At 36.9% G+C, this 14178-nt stretch overlaps 1 protein-coding gene across 1 annotated transcript; it reads left to right on the top strand.

Annotated features, from left to right (window-relative positions):
• Positions 1-4527: 4527 nt before the first annotated feature.
• LOC139696435 (SAP domain-containing ribonucleoprotein) lies at positions 4528-6977 on the top strand. The gene is made up of 8 exons (XM_071595199.1): positions 4528-4594; positions 4779-4875; positions 4956-5032; positions 5117-5353; positions 5494-5622; positions 5702-5773; positions 5876-5947; positions 6601-6977. The coding sequence occupies exons 1-8, from the start codon at positions 4544-4546 to the stop codon at positions 6682-6684; spliced, it is 819 nt and encodes a 272-aa protein (XP_071451300.1). The 5' UTR covers positions 4528-4543; the 3' UTR covers positions 6685-6977.
• Positions 6978-14178: the final 7201 nt, after the last annotated feature.

The following is a 14178-nucleotide window of genomic DNA, read 5'->3' as shown; positions in this document are numbered from 1 at the left end:
TTTAATGATCTTTCTGTTTCATCTTATGATGACATAGAAAACCTTTTTGCAATGTATTTCTCATATATGTATCTAAAACATCTGCACAATTTTCATACTCACACCTCTATTTCTATCTCATCTATAGCAATCTCAGTAAAAGACATCAAAACTACACTATGCCAACTTGACCTCCAAAAGAGCTGTCGCCCTAATGAAATCCCAGCCCTATTTCTGAGTATGTGTCTTGTGCCATTACTTTATCCTGTGTATATACTGTTTAATTAATCCCTTACTACTGGAATGTTTCATAGTGCACTTAAATCCACATATATAGTACCAATACATTAGAAAGGTAACAAAATAACATATCTAACTATCATCCAATTGCCAAGCTTTCAATAACAGCAAAAGTCTTAGGATCAGTGGTTGTAGATCAGCTTACTCCTCTCTTTAATATTATCACAATCCCTGAGTGGCATGGTTTCACTAAAGGAAGATCAACTCTCACTAATCTTTTGGTTTTTCAAAAGTATCTTATAGAAGGGATGGAAAAAAGCTTACAAACTAATGTCATATAAACTAACTTCAATAAGGCTTTTGATACTGTTAGTCATGGGCTTCTTCTTAGAAAGTTGGATGCATTGGGAATGAAAGGTACCTTACTTGACTGGATGGAAAATTATTTGACCAACAGAGAAGTTGTAGTAAAAATTAACGCATCTTGAAGTAAATGTTTCTATCCATCATCAGGTGTTCCCCAAGGATTTCATCTTGGTCCACTATTATTTAACTTAATTATAAATGATATTATAATGTCATTAGACCCAATTCCTTTTCTTTTGTATGCCAATGACTTACATTTTTTTAACAGTTCAATCAATTGGTGATCACCTAACTCTGCAAAACTGCCTATATAGGGTTCAAAACTGGTGTGAGTATAACTATCTAACTTGCTAAAATGCTATTCTGTAACATTCAGCTGGAAAAAGAGTCCACAGCATTATGAATATAGACCAAGCAATTATCCTATGGCCCGATTAATAAGTAGACAAGTTATATTTGACTCATAGTTAACATTCAATCAACATTATAACTATGTTCAATCTAAAGCATACAAATTGCTTGAATTTATCTTCTGATACTGTAAAAACTTATTATATATATAGAGCCATATAAAGTTCTGCTCATCTCATTAGTTAGGTCACTCTGTGAATACTGCTCTACTGTTTAATCACCTTACTACAAACTCCATATTCATACAAGCGAATGTTTTCAAAGAAAGTTTATACACAAAATTTCATTCAAATTCAATCTTCAAAAAGATCTAGATAGTTATCATGAATTGTTATCTCCACTAAATCTTCCCTCCTTGCATAAACGTAGAAAAATTAAGGACATAACTTTTCTTTACAAATTACTGCATAACAAGTTTGATTCCTTAGAACTCCTAAAGGTCAATATCTTTCCGAGTACCTTCACATAACACAAGGTATGAAGCACTCTTTGGAATTAGATATCATGTACAAAACTACACTTACTACTCACCTATAAGCCAGATTACGAGAGATGCCAACAGTTGTGATTATATTGACCTACTTTTTATCTCACCAGAATCCCTTTAAAATATCCAAAGAATTTTAGAATGCTAATTATTGCTATGTGGATATCTGTACATGACAATAATATGCTCCTAATGCCCATTGGGAAAATTTTCTTAATCAATGCCACAATGTCTACTTAACAACTGCTACTAATATTTATTATTTTGCACCATCATCTGGTCTGTAACAAATACTTTATTTCTTATATTCCATTTCCATTTTTTCATTATTCTATCTTGTATCAATTGGCATGGTATTTGCACAGACTCTGTAGAGGAAACGTGTTTTTCAAGTTATTTAGGTAATTTCCCAGACATTTTTGAACAATGCTTTCCTAAAAAAATATTAAACTCTAAGCCCACTAAAAATAAAAATAATCTCTGGTATACTGGGGAATTATTAGCACTTAGAAATGATTTACTTAGTTACTATCACTCTTACAAAACCAGTGGAAGCCTGCATGACAAAGAGGCTTACTTGAAATACAAAAGAATTATTATAATTCAGTTAGATGCGCAAAAAGCAAAGCTTATAAGGATTTTATATTGAATGCAAAAAATAAACAAAAGGCTGCATGGAGAGTAATCAATGAAGAAGTTGGTCATGGTAATGGAAAAGAAAATCTTCCTTTCACTCCAGATGCTGTAAATAATTTTTTCTTAAAAGCTGTTGAGGACAATTTGTTCTCTCGAAACGTTGATGCTGCCAATATTGGCAACTTGCTGCAAAATCTTCCTCCAAATAATTCAAATTTTAAATGGAATTTTCTTATTCCATTTGATATTATATTATCTGTTAACAAATTTAAAAAATCCAACCGCGAGGACATGTATGGTCTGTCTAATTCCCTAATAAAGGACAGTATTGTGTTCATTGCGGAACCTTTAGCTATGTTAGTCAACTTAGGTTTTGAGATAGAAGATTTTCCAACAGCTATAAAATATTCCAAAACAGCTCCTGTCTATAAGAAAGGCGATAAAGATGATTCAGCTAACTATCACCCCATTTCCATAGTCCCAGTTTTTGGTAAAATTTTTGAAGCTCTTATGAAAGATCAGATTTGTAATTTTTTTGAGTCAAATAATCTCATTTCCAAATCACAGTATGGCTTTCGATCTGGGAAATCTACAATTTCGGCAGTAGAGTCCATTGTTAATTATGTCATTAATGCATATGGAGAGAAGGAATCAGTCTCTGTGATCTTATTAAGGCTTTCGATTGTGTTAATCATTCGATATTACTAACAAAGTTAGAATATTATGGTATTCAAGGATAGTTCTTAAATGTGATGAAGATTATCACAAAAGAATTCATCCAATGAGTAACGTGGGTGAGCAAGTAACCAGATATATACCTTATTCTTGAAACTCTGGATACTGTCAGATTTCAAATGATTAGGCAGATAGTTATACAGTCGTATGTTCGTAAATACAGCATAAAAAACAAAAGATAATAGGATTATGTAGATAGTTACAGTCTGGTTGCCCATCAAGAATTTATTATCAGTACCATAATTCTTCATCAACAAGAACTTTTTCACTTTTCTCCTGTGTCTATTCCGTATGTAATGTACAATTAGGAATTTTTCACTTTAGCAGTCAAAAACTTAGTATAGGTTGACCATGGTCTTGATGCAATCGCATCATTATCAAAACAATAATTCATGATAGCATTGGAATGTCAGTTGATATGATAGCATTTTAATTTTATGGAATAAACCAATTCTTTTATTTTGAGTGGCTATGCTGATAGTTAATAAATTGGAAGGCAAGCAGTCAATTTGAAGTCTTTGGCAGTGAAATATCCAAGATGGAAAGTTTATGATTACCCCTAAATTTCCAAATATTGTGTACAGTTGATGAAAAAAAGAAGGAAAGCTCAGTCAGGGGAGTCCCATTTAATTAATCTACGGTTCCCCTCATCCACCCTAGAATTTAACTCTTACAAGAAAAGTTGCATCAGATGAGTACTAGCATTGATTGTAAAATTCCTGAGTGTAATTTCCATATCAACAAAAAATAACCCTTTTGTACAGATGATCATAGTATTTTGAATTTTTTCCTCTTCCCTTTTTTTCTGGTGAAATTTTAACTTGATAATCAATATTTAAAAACTTAGTTCAAATGGAGGAAATGAAATGTGGTGGGCAAAACTGGGAGAGAATATCATTGCTAAAACAGTGAGTTTATATTGAGGATTGGAGAAATGAATTCTTAGATACAGCACAGTTAGCAACAAAGAGGCAGGGCATTATTATCATTTCCTTCGCAAAAATATTGTCTTGCTATTCCATTGATGGGAGGGGGTTATCTCTTCTTCTATCCAAAGTAGTCTGCTTGTCTCCTGATTTCATTTAGAGTTCTTTTGCTATTGTCCTCCAACTCTTAAACCTATTGCCTTTGAACTAAAAAAATGACCTTTATTTTCAACGCTTTTATTTGATTGCCTCCATCAAAACCTTAAATTTCAATCTTGAAATCACCTTAGCATCAAACAGATACATTTACCTGTTTGATTTTCATTTGTAAATAAAATCCTAAAATAAAACAAATAAATTAAGCGTAGCCCAAGATTCCTCGACTGAAATGGCTGCGTTTATTTAATGTATATTTAATGGAATAAGGTGATGAACGTGGATTAGACTAGTTAGTCATTTAGAAAGTGATGGTCGAAAAAAATATTAACTGCTCGTAGAAATGAAATAACTAACACCTTGACTTATGTAAAAGATGCAATTCCACAAGAAATTAACGCAATACCATTGAGCCGTGCTGCAACTACCATAGAGCGATTCAAAGAGGCATCTCTTGAAGAAACTTATCTAACTCGTTCCTATCGGTTTATTTCTTCGATGGAGAATTCATATTTAGATAATTGTGATTGGTTGATTTTGTGATGGTGGTGTGTGCGATGCGCGCTTCTCATGTTTTCTACACCATGTTCTTGGACAAGCTTCAGCAATGGCGGAAGAGGCAACCGTTGTTAATACTATTGATCTGGGGAAACTCAAGGTATGATTTTATTCCCCTACTCCACGTCCCAGATTCCTTTCCTTGTTAGGATGTCTTTAAATTCAATGTTTTTAGGAACTGTTATTTATTAAAGGGTACGATTTATTCAAATCCTATTTATAAGTTCGCCGGTCCGTGTCCATTGCTACAAAGAACGCTAATATTTGTTTTAATTATTTCCTAGGTTGCTGATTTAAAGAAAGAATTAAAGAATAGAGGTCTATTGACGACGGGAAACAAAACCGAACTGTTGGAAAGACTACAATTAGCTCTCCATGGAGGTAAGGTTAATTAGAATAAAAACTACCAGATTGCGTACACCTTTATCGCTGCAATAATGATATAATTTTCGTTTTCCCAGATGGGTCTCTAGTCCTGGAATCTGATTCTGTTGTGGTAGATGCAGAGGAAATGCTCGATGATGATGACGTTTTGGCGGTAGCTAGAATGATAAACATTATCATTACTTGGTAATATGGTTAATTTAATCCGATAATCATTTTTATTTTTATCTATTTTTAGGACGATTCGGAAGAGGTCTTAGATACTGAGATATTGAAAACGCCAACTGACGGTGTTTCTCCACAGCTTCCCCTGAAAAGAAGTTCCGTAGAAGATTTAACGAAGGTAGACAAACAACCTTCCAAAAAAATTGTCCTGAACAGAACAACAGTGCCGACTGTCGGAAAAGAAAACCAAGAAACTGCTGAAAAACCAGAAAGGAAAATAATCAAGCTCTCTCAACTGACAACAAAAGAGGTTGGCCTAATGTGTTGTAGTGCTACCTTGTATCATTAACTTGTGATAATATTAATTTCTGGTCGTCTTTCTGTTTCTGAAGGTAACCTTTATCATAGTCAAATAATTCAGTTATATTCCATTTTTCATGTCAACATTAGCGTCTGGAAATGAGAGCGCAAAAATTTGGGGGAATGGCAAATGTTTCAGAAGAGGCAAAGAAGGCAGCTAGAGCAGAAAGGTTTGGTATAACCCCTACTGTCACATCAGAGGGAGCTAAGAAAACTCCAGTAAGTAGTAAAATAATTCATGGAGTTATTGTACATGCTTATGGTATTATAAGCTTACCCATTGTTATTTCTAATTTAGGTCATATCCTCAGATTTGCTAAGCAAAAGAGCAGCTCGATTTGGGATAAATGCACCAGGAGTTTCAACAAAAGTAAGTAATGTTTATCATTATCTTAGGTGCTGATGGTTGACTTAGCTGGATTGATGTATAATCTCAGTTGCCATAAAAATATTTTTTACATTTTCATTTTAGGCGGCTCCAGTTGAAGTGTTGAAGAAAAGGGCTGAGAGATTTGGACAATCTGTTTCAAGTGCACTTGAAAAGGTAAGTTGAAAATTCAAGAAGCGTTTTTTCTGTCAAAGCCATAGCAATAAGATTTTGCTTAAGCTGGCGTATTTGCTTTCATGACAACACATCCACTCTTTGGAGGCCAACTTATGTTGCCATTGTTTCTTGACCTGAAGTTCCATTGTTTAGCCACTTAATGCAGACGGAACCCATCGTGTGGAATGGATTAAACAAATAAACTGACTTTGAATCTATTACGTTCTTTTTGTTACTAAGCTTTATCTGGTGTTCCCTAATTAATTCCAGCAAATATTCTTAATAAGTTAAAGGGTCTTAATATTATAGTTGCTCTTGAACTTAAAACATATTTGGATTCTCAGTAAGTCAGTGCTTACTCATTCCACTGAAAACCTCATCGTAGTTTATGCCAGCGAAATCCTGTGATAGTGGCTACAGCTACTGAGAGTCCAAACCTCATTACACTCGGTGATGGCTTAAATATTAAAGTAAAATAGCATTAAAGTTTGGTGATTAAAGTCATAAATATAGGTCATAGATGCTCCTATTTTGCCGGTGCATTGCAAAATGCTTTCTCATTGCCTTGGTTTGTATGAATCGTCATGACGTACTTGTTTCATTATGCCTTTGGCTGAGAAATAACTTGTTTCTCCATTATTTAAACATTTCAGGTTGATCAGGAAGAGAGACTGAGAAAGCGCAAAGAGAGGTTTGGCGTAGTGGAGCCAAAGAAGATGAAGACGCCACTGGGATGAACTGACCTAACAATTTATCGCTAACCAAATGATTTCCAAATTCAAATGTTTTCACCTCAAGTTCTTGAAAATATAGATGAGCATTTAAATATTTCAACACTCTTCGAGTGTTGAAACCTGCCAACTTTTTTATACTTTGCGAGAATGTAAGTAATGACAGTATTATTGCATTACATGTTTACTTTGACCATGAAACATCATGTATAGGGTTATGAACCTCAGCATACGTTTTTCAGTGTGTTCTGTTTCTGGTTCATTGTTTTTTTTTTAATAAATATAGTTTTTGTCCTTCACCCAAATTCATTTCAGTTTTGATTGGAGAAATCCTCTTCATATTTTTCATCTATGTTCGAAGTTAAATGTAGCCGGATTATTTTTGAAAGTGGAAGATGTGCATTGCCAGAAAAAGTGAATTGAATTGGGATATCCAAGTTTAATCCACCTTCAATTTTGCTAATTTAATTACAATGTACTGCTTTCTAGTGAAATTAGTTTATAGCAATATGATGGGTTGATTTCAGAAATGTTGAGGGTGTGATTGAGCAATACTACATTGAGCTTATGATCACTGCCACTAATCAATGTATGCTTTTCCTCGTTCATACTCTAATTCACTATCCTCACAGTAAAGATACTATGAATACCATTTGTTGGGTTTGGCTTTGCTTGTGTTTGAATGCATTCCATTTGCTAAGTGCATTCTTAAATTGTATCTGAAGAGTATTTGGATCCAGGTTTAATCCAGTGGGAAATGTTAATTATGAATGAGGGTTAAATTGGAAAGCAATTCCTTGTTTTTGGTGATAAAGGAAACTGAAAACATTGAAAGGTGTGGTGGTGGAATCTTTTGTGACCCCCCCCCCCTTGCAGAGAATAGTTTTCACTTAATTCAGGGTTAGCCGCAAGCGACTGGATGAAGCAATAAAACTTGTATATCTGTAAGATGTTTGGCTTAATTTCCATGTTCTCAGGTGGTTAGAAATAAGGATCATTTGTGGCAAAATAGTAAGAATTAAATGCTTTCAGAAAGGGTCATTGCAGTAGCCTATTCAGTTAAGTAATGCAGCCTCTATGCAATCTTTTCTCAGAGAAGATTTCTCGTTTCGTATCTGAACTGTATTGGGCTAGTGGTGATGGTGAATAAATGCAATTTCAATAGGTTTGCCTGGTATATTTTGTATCCTCAAGTAGTTGTAGTTATTAAGGGAAGGAGACTAACAGGAACTGAGGTCATTTGTACCATTAGGGAGAAGTGAGCTATTTGGTATAGGTAGGATTTTCAGGAAATAGTGGAGAGAAGTCTGACTTGGGCATTAGCTAACTCTTAACAAAATATGCCGCAAAAAGGGTTTGCACAATTTGCAAACAGATTATATAACCCACTTCAAAGTGCTGTCGACATAGCACTCCAAGTAGGGATACCAATACCTCTGAAAAATTCTTTTACTACCAGATTTCATCCCATGCCCTTGGGCAGGAAACCCAGTACACTAACCATCCATACCAGCCTCATCCTCATTTAAATCCTCAAGTTGAGGGAAGATGTTTCAATTGAAAAATGGGTCTTCCTTCAAATTAACTTTGGCATAGTATTAAAAATTTTGGTCTCCCTAGTATACATTACTAGCCTCCTAGGAGGAATAGATTGTGTAAAACATGTTTTTTATGGTATTAAATTTGTCTGAACAAAGGTCAAGCTTTGATCTGCTCTGCTGTAAACTCTTCAAGCAGCACATGATCCAATGTTTCACCATTCTTCCTACAATGTTACACAGGTAAATGACTGGTTAAGAATACCCCATTGGGCACCCAAAATCTGTTTTTTTTAAGGTGAGGGGAGAGCTAGACTTTAATTTAACCCTAAGGTATGTGGCATTCAGGCTAAAGGGGCTTATTCCTTTCCCTATGCTACCTTTTGATTTCTGACAAAGTTTTATTAAACCTGACTAGCCACTATTTGGGCTAGTCTGTGATCTTGCAATGGTCTTCCCACTATGCTGCCAAATACTCAGAGAAAGGTGATGATAATCAGAAGAGACCTTTCTAGTCCCTGTTCTGGAATTGAAATCTGCTGTGATCCCGCAAGATTGTGGGGAACTACGCACGTCTTGACTACATTTTGTTGATGGTGCAATGGGTCCCACTAATTTTGCCGGTGGAAAATTCTGGAGGAAGGTAGAATGCTTAAAGTCCAATTGTTAAGAGATGTACTGGTCATTTACAATAATTCATCAGATTTCACTGCAAGAAATTTTTGTTGCCTGCAGGTGTCTCTTATCAAAGTTGTAATTAGCTCTTTTGTGATGATATTATATGACTGTGGCTGGGTTGGAATCACTTAACTGAAATCATCACTTAGCTGTTGACCTTCAAGAATGAACTGGCAAAGCACCCAAGAAAGCCTAAGTTTCAGACCTCTCGGATTGGTGTCTCCGACGTGGTTCACTGCCTGGGGTCTTGATCAATATAATCCTCATTACCTGCTTTACTGTATCCCCTGGCATGGTGAGCACTTTGGTGTACAGTGGACTTCTTCTCCTTCCCCCTGATGAAAAGACAGCTCAAGGGACGATGTTTTGACTCGATAAAGGCCGTTCAAGAGGCTTCGACGAGGGTCATCAATGGTATCCCCAAATAAAATTTCCAGCGGGTGTACAGGGAATGGGAGCTACGTTATACTAAGTGTGTAGCAGCTCAAGGAGCATACTTTGAAGATTATTAAGTCAATGTAAGTATATCGTCAATAAAATTCTTGTAAAAAAATCAGTCCTACCACTTTTGGGTGCGACCCTGTATCACGATGGAGTTGTTATGGCTACATGGATGGTCAACCCACAAAATAGGAAGCTGCTGTGCAATAACACTAGTTTGTCTTCAAGGTTTCCACCTTGCCCCTTTAATAAACACAAGTAACAAGTTGGAATAATGCTATATTCCTCATCCCTCTGCCCCCAAGGGCTTTTTTTACCAGTACCATTTTTACCTGGTTCATTTGATTTATTTTCTCAAGATTAAGAAGACTTTTGTGCTGCAAATTTTCTCTACTGCCAGTCGCCTCCTCCAACTATTACTACTACATCTAACTTTCATGCAATCATTTCTGAGAATATTTTATTAAGTTTACTTAATCATTTTTAGTCTTTAATTATGGAAAAGGTTTTAGCAGAAATCCCCCTTCTGGATATCAGGGTCATCTAATTACTGGTCCTTCACTCCCTGGAAAAACTTGATAATTCAAGATTTGTTTCTTGGTGAAGCATTGATGTGCATATCTGCAACAGCTGCCCATGTAGCGAAATGAAGTTCTTGGCTCTCTTCTTCAATCTCTTCCCAGCCTTCCAAGAAGACCTTGTGCCACCGAAACTTTTGCCCATCTGACTAAGCATCTCATATGTAAGCAGTCTTGATCATAAAAACAGTTTCCTTAGCTGTGTCGCCAAGTTTTACGCTGAACTTGATCGTAAATCTTTGTTCCAACGAACGTTGCATTTTTCTTGCACAAGATAAAAAACAACTCACAGGCATACCCGTCCCCTCTCTCCAAATGGGATCACACTGAGCGACGGAGCGCTGCTTAGCTGGGATTCCCCACTATCAGTTTGAACTGGTCCAATTGCGGTCCGACATACAGTTGTGTCCCAATAAAATCACTGAATTACTTTCAGGACATACCTTGTATGTACCTCTTCCTCCCTCGTCTTATCTTTTCCTCTCTCATTCCCTCTAAGGCAGTCCTCAACAGACACTCCTCCTTCCTTATACATTGTCCTAACCAATTGATCTCCCTTTCCTTGATTATCTCTATCAATCAATTGTCTCTCTCCTTTCCAATCCTGTGTAGTAACTCCTTATTCTTCCCTCTATCTTCCCCTGCTAATTCCTTCCATCCTCCTCCAGATCCACATTATTCTATTTTACTTCATCTTTCCAAATAGTCCATATCTGTTCTCTGTACAACATCACACTCCAGATGTAACATCTTGCCAATCTCTATCTCAGTTCCTTTTTCAAAGTTCCACACAGTAGTTTCTGTGGATTAAATCCTGCTTTTGCCATAGCTATTCTTGATTTGATTACCTTGGAACAGGGCATGTCTTCAGGGATGACGCTTACCAAATACCTAAAGCTCTCTACTTCTTCGATCACTTCACTTTCCAATGTAATGCTGATCCTTTCACCTTTACCTCCTAATATTATACTCTTAGTCTTTTTCTTGCTTATTAACATTCCATATTCTTTACATTTGTTTTTATGTCCGCTGGCATCTCTTTGTCTTTCCATTTACTATCTGCCACTGCAGCTATTTCATCTGCAAACCAGATAAATTCCACTCTATTACCTGTGATGTTCACTCCTCTAGTGCCATCAAAGCAGTCTGTTATTATGTCCTCCAAATATATGTTAAATAGGGTGGTGACAAATAGTATCCTTGTGTATGCACCTTCCTATTCTAAGAAACTTGGGGATGTAGTAGCTTATAGCTGTAACTGCAACTTTATATGGAGTCATCCACTAATGTGTATTAAAATGCAATGATTTCGAAGAGTAAAAATCATTCGCCTTGATCTGGATTCCGGTCAAGGCAAATGATTTTTACTATTTGAAATTGTTACCCCTTCCCAATCGAAACTCATCTGTCAACTGGTCTCCCACCCTTAATCTGATTTTCTGACTGAAATAAAGATCAGTCTTACTTCCCTCCAATCAATCCTATGCTTTTTCAAAATCACCATTAATTTGTGCCATCCAACTCTATGAAAATCTTTCTCTAAGCCAGTGTATACAACTTTTTTGTTCTTTTCCCTTTTTCTTTTGCCAATTACTCTTAGCAGACCTATTGACGTGCCTGTGAAGGAAGAAAAAACTTTTGAATGTGCAGTGTGTTTCCATGAAACTCCAGTGGGATTGCTCGTGCTCATCTCCATCTATAGATCACCAACTGGTGATTTTCATACATTTATTAAAAAACTGGACCAACTCTTTTGCTCCTTATATGCAAACAACCGGATACTCGTGCTGAACGGCTATCTCAACTGTAATCTCTTAGTTGACTCCCCTCACAGATCCAAATTGTTGAATCTGTTCAAAACTTACGGCATGGAATGTTTTAACAATAATCCTACCAGAGTCACTCCCACATCCGCCACCCTAATTGATTACACTGTGACCAACCTTAACCAAGAAAAAGTAGTAACAACTGTTAGTGACCTAGGTATAACAGACCATTGCATGGTGAAAATAAGTATTGATACTAACCAACCAATGGAGAGCCTAAATGATAAAACTTACCTAAGGCGGACTCTTACTCATGGAAATATGCAGCATTTTCTGCTCCTTCTACAGTCCCAAAACTTGAACAATGTCTCTGACCATAAGTCAGTAGACGAAGGTTTCAATTACTTTTATTCAATTTTCAAACACAATTTTGAATTGTGTTTTCCAGTAACACATCATAAAATATTTCGTAGAACAAAATTTAAGCCATGGCTAACTGATGAGATCCATTACTACTCGACTATCCTTAAAAAACTTGCTATCTCCATTAAAAGTTCAAACAATCATGAATAAAGGTTACTCTCTAAGGAATTTCTGAAGTATTACCGTAAACTGATTTCTTCCACGAAAAGAACTTTTAATGATAATAAGTTACTTAATTCCAATAATATGTCCAAAACTGCATGGGAAATAATTAATGACTGTAGAGGTAAGAAAAATCCTCAACTCACTCTCCCAAAACTTTGTAACCTTGAAAATAACACTGCCATTAGCTATTCATCTTTAGCTAATAAATTTAACAAATACTACGTATCAGCTCCTTGCCTAAGGAGCTGATACGTAGTATTTCTTCTCCAGCCAATGTGCTTTTTGCAAATGCACCATCATCTATGTTTGCCAAGCCCTGTTCTGAAACCAATCTAAAAACTATCGTCTCCTCACTCAGACACAAATCCAGTACTGGCCCAGATGAAATTCCTGGTAAAGTTGTTCATCATTTTTTAAGCCATAAAAGCATCCCTTTTATTTTTAATTAATGAATCTCTGATACAAGGGATTTTCCCATCCCAACTAAAAGAATCAAAAGTAGTGCCCATTTATAAAAACCATGGCTGTGTCAATGATTTGAACAACTTCAGACCAATAGCCGTCCGAAATACATTTGCTAAAATATTTGAAAAAGCCATGTACATGCAAATAGCATCTTATCTCGAAAAAAACTTCCTACTTTCAAAGTCTCAGCATGGATTTAGATCTGAAAGGTCTACCACAACTGCCATATGTCAGGCAATCGACAGCATACTTAATTCATTAGATGCTAAACGCAAAACTCTTGGAATGTTTTTTGACTTGTCAAAGGCTTTTGATAATATAAACCACAATAGACTACTACCCTCCCCGGACTACAACCTTGACGTGGTGGAAGGGCTTGTGCGTTCCGATGACCCCTAGAGCTGTGCTGGCAGGAGTAATAGTAATTGCTCCTGGTAGGGTCACCCATGCCAGATAGGTCGAAGGTTAGGAGCCAGACGAAAGGTAGTCCACGCAGTGTCTGTTCCTCAGTGAGGCGGCTGCAATGGCGTCTGACCACAGTGGGGCGGCCAGTAAGTGATGGTGTCACGTTAAAAACACTATTGAGGAAGGCAACGGGAAACCACCTCAATTATCATTCCCAAGATTAACATGATGGACAATACAGAGATTTTGAGTCCTGGCAACTACGGGGCTCGGCCCAATCGGCCGTGTGTCATGCCCGGCAGCAGGGGAGGCAAGGCTTCCGCAGTCGTCATCCCACGAAACCCTTGCAAGGGAAAACCAGCAGCAGCAGGACAGAAGACGCAGGAGAAGAAGACCAAATTAGTTAGAATAGGAACGTGGAATGTTAGGACAATGATGAGGACAGGGAAATTGGAGAATGTTAAGCGAGAGATGGGAAGGGGAAATATCGATATTTTAGGTCTATGCGAGGTGAGATGGAAAGATAGTGGGGATTACTGGAGTGATAATTATAGAATAATATACAGCGGCGGGGGCGAGAGCCAACGAGGGGTTGCCAAGGTATTAAATGAAGAGGTAGGAAGAAGCGTAGTCAACATAGAGCAGGTAACGGATAGAATACTACTAGTGGAGATAAAAGCAGAACCAACGAACTTAGTTATTATTCAGGTATACATGCCACCGAGCAACCATAAGGAAGAACAGGTCGATAGGATATACGATCAGTTAGAGGACATAATCGCGTGTGTTCCTGCAGGGAAACATTTGATAGTGATGGGTGATCAGAATGCGATGGTAGGCGAAGGAAGAGATGGTGATGAGGTGGGGGACTACGGTTAAGGCACGAGGAATGCCTGCGGGGAGAAAGCAGTTGAGTTCTGCAGGAGACAGGGGTTATTCATCACGAACACTCAGTTTAGACACCACAAAAGACGCAGGTATACATGGAAAATGCCAAGCGACTCAGAAAGGTATCAGCTAGATTATATCCTGGTTAGACAC

This window comes from Hetaerina americana, unplaced genomic scaffold (assembly GCF_022747635.1).
Source record: "Hetaerina americana unplaced genomic scaffold, ioHetAmer1.1.p SCAF_7, whole genome shotgun sequence".
Lineage (NCBI taxonomy): Eukaryota > Metazoa > Arthropoda > Insecta > Odonata > Calopterygidae > Hetaerina > Hetaerina americana.
This window is presented reverse-complemented; position numbering and strand designations above follow the sequence as displayed.

Bases quoted from the DNA above. Each gene is read 5' to 3' on its own strand.
- LOC139696435 (XM_071595199.1), top strand. From the start codon at position 4,544: ATGGCGGAAGAGGCAACCGTTGTTAATACTATTGATCTGGGGAAACTC. The intron at 4,595-4,778 runs GTATGATTTTAT...ATTATTTCCTAG, and splicing joins TTGATCTGGGGAAACTCAAG to GTTGCTGATTTAAAGAAAGA. The intron at 5,623-5,701 runs GTAAGTAGTAAA...TTTCTAATTTAG, and splicing joins AGGGAGCTAAGAAAACTCCA to GTCATATCCTCAGATTTGCT.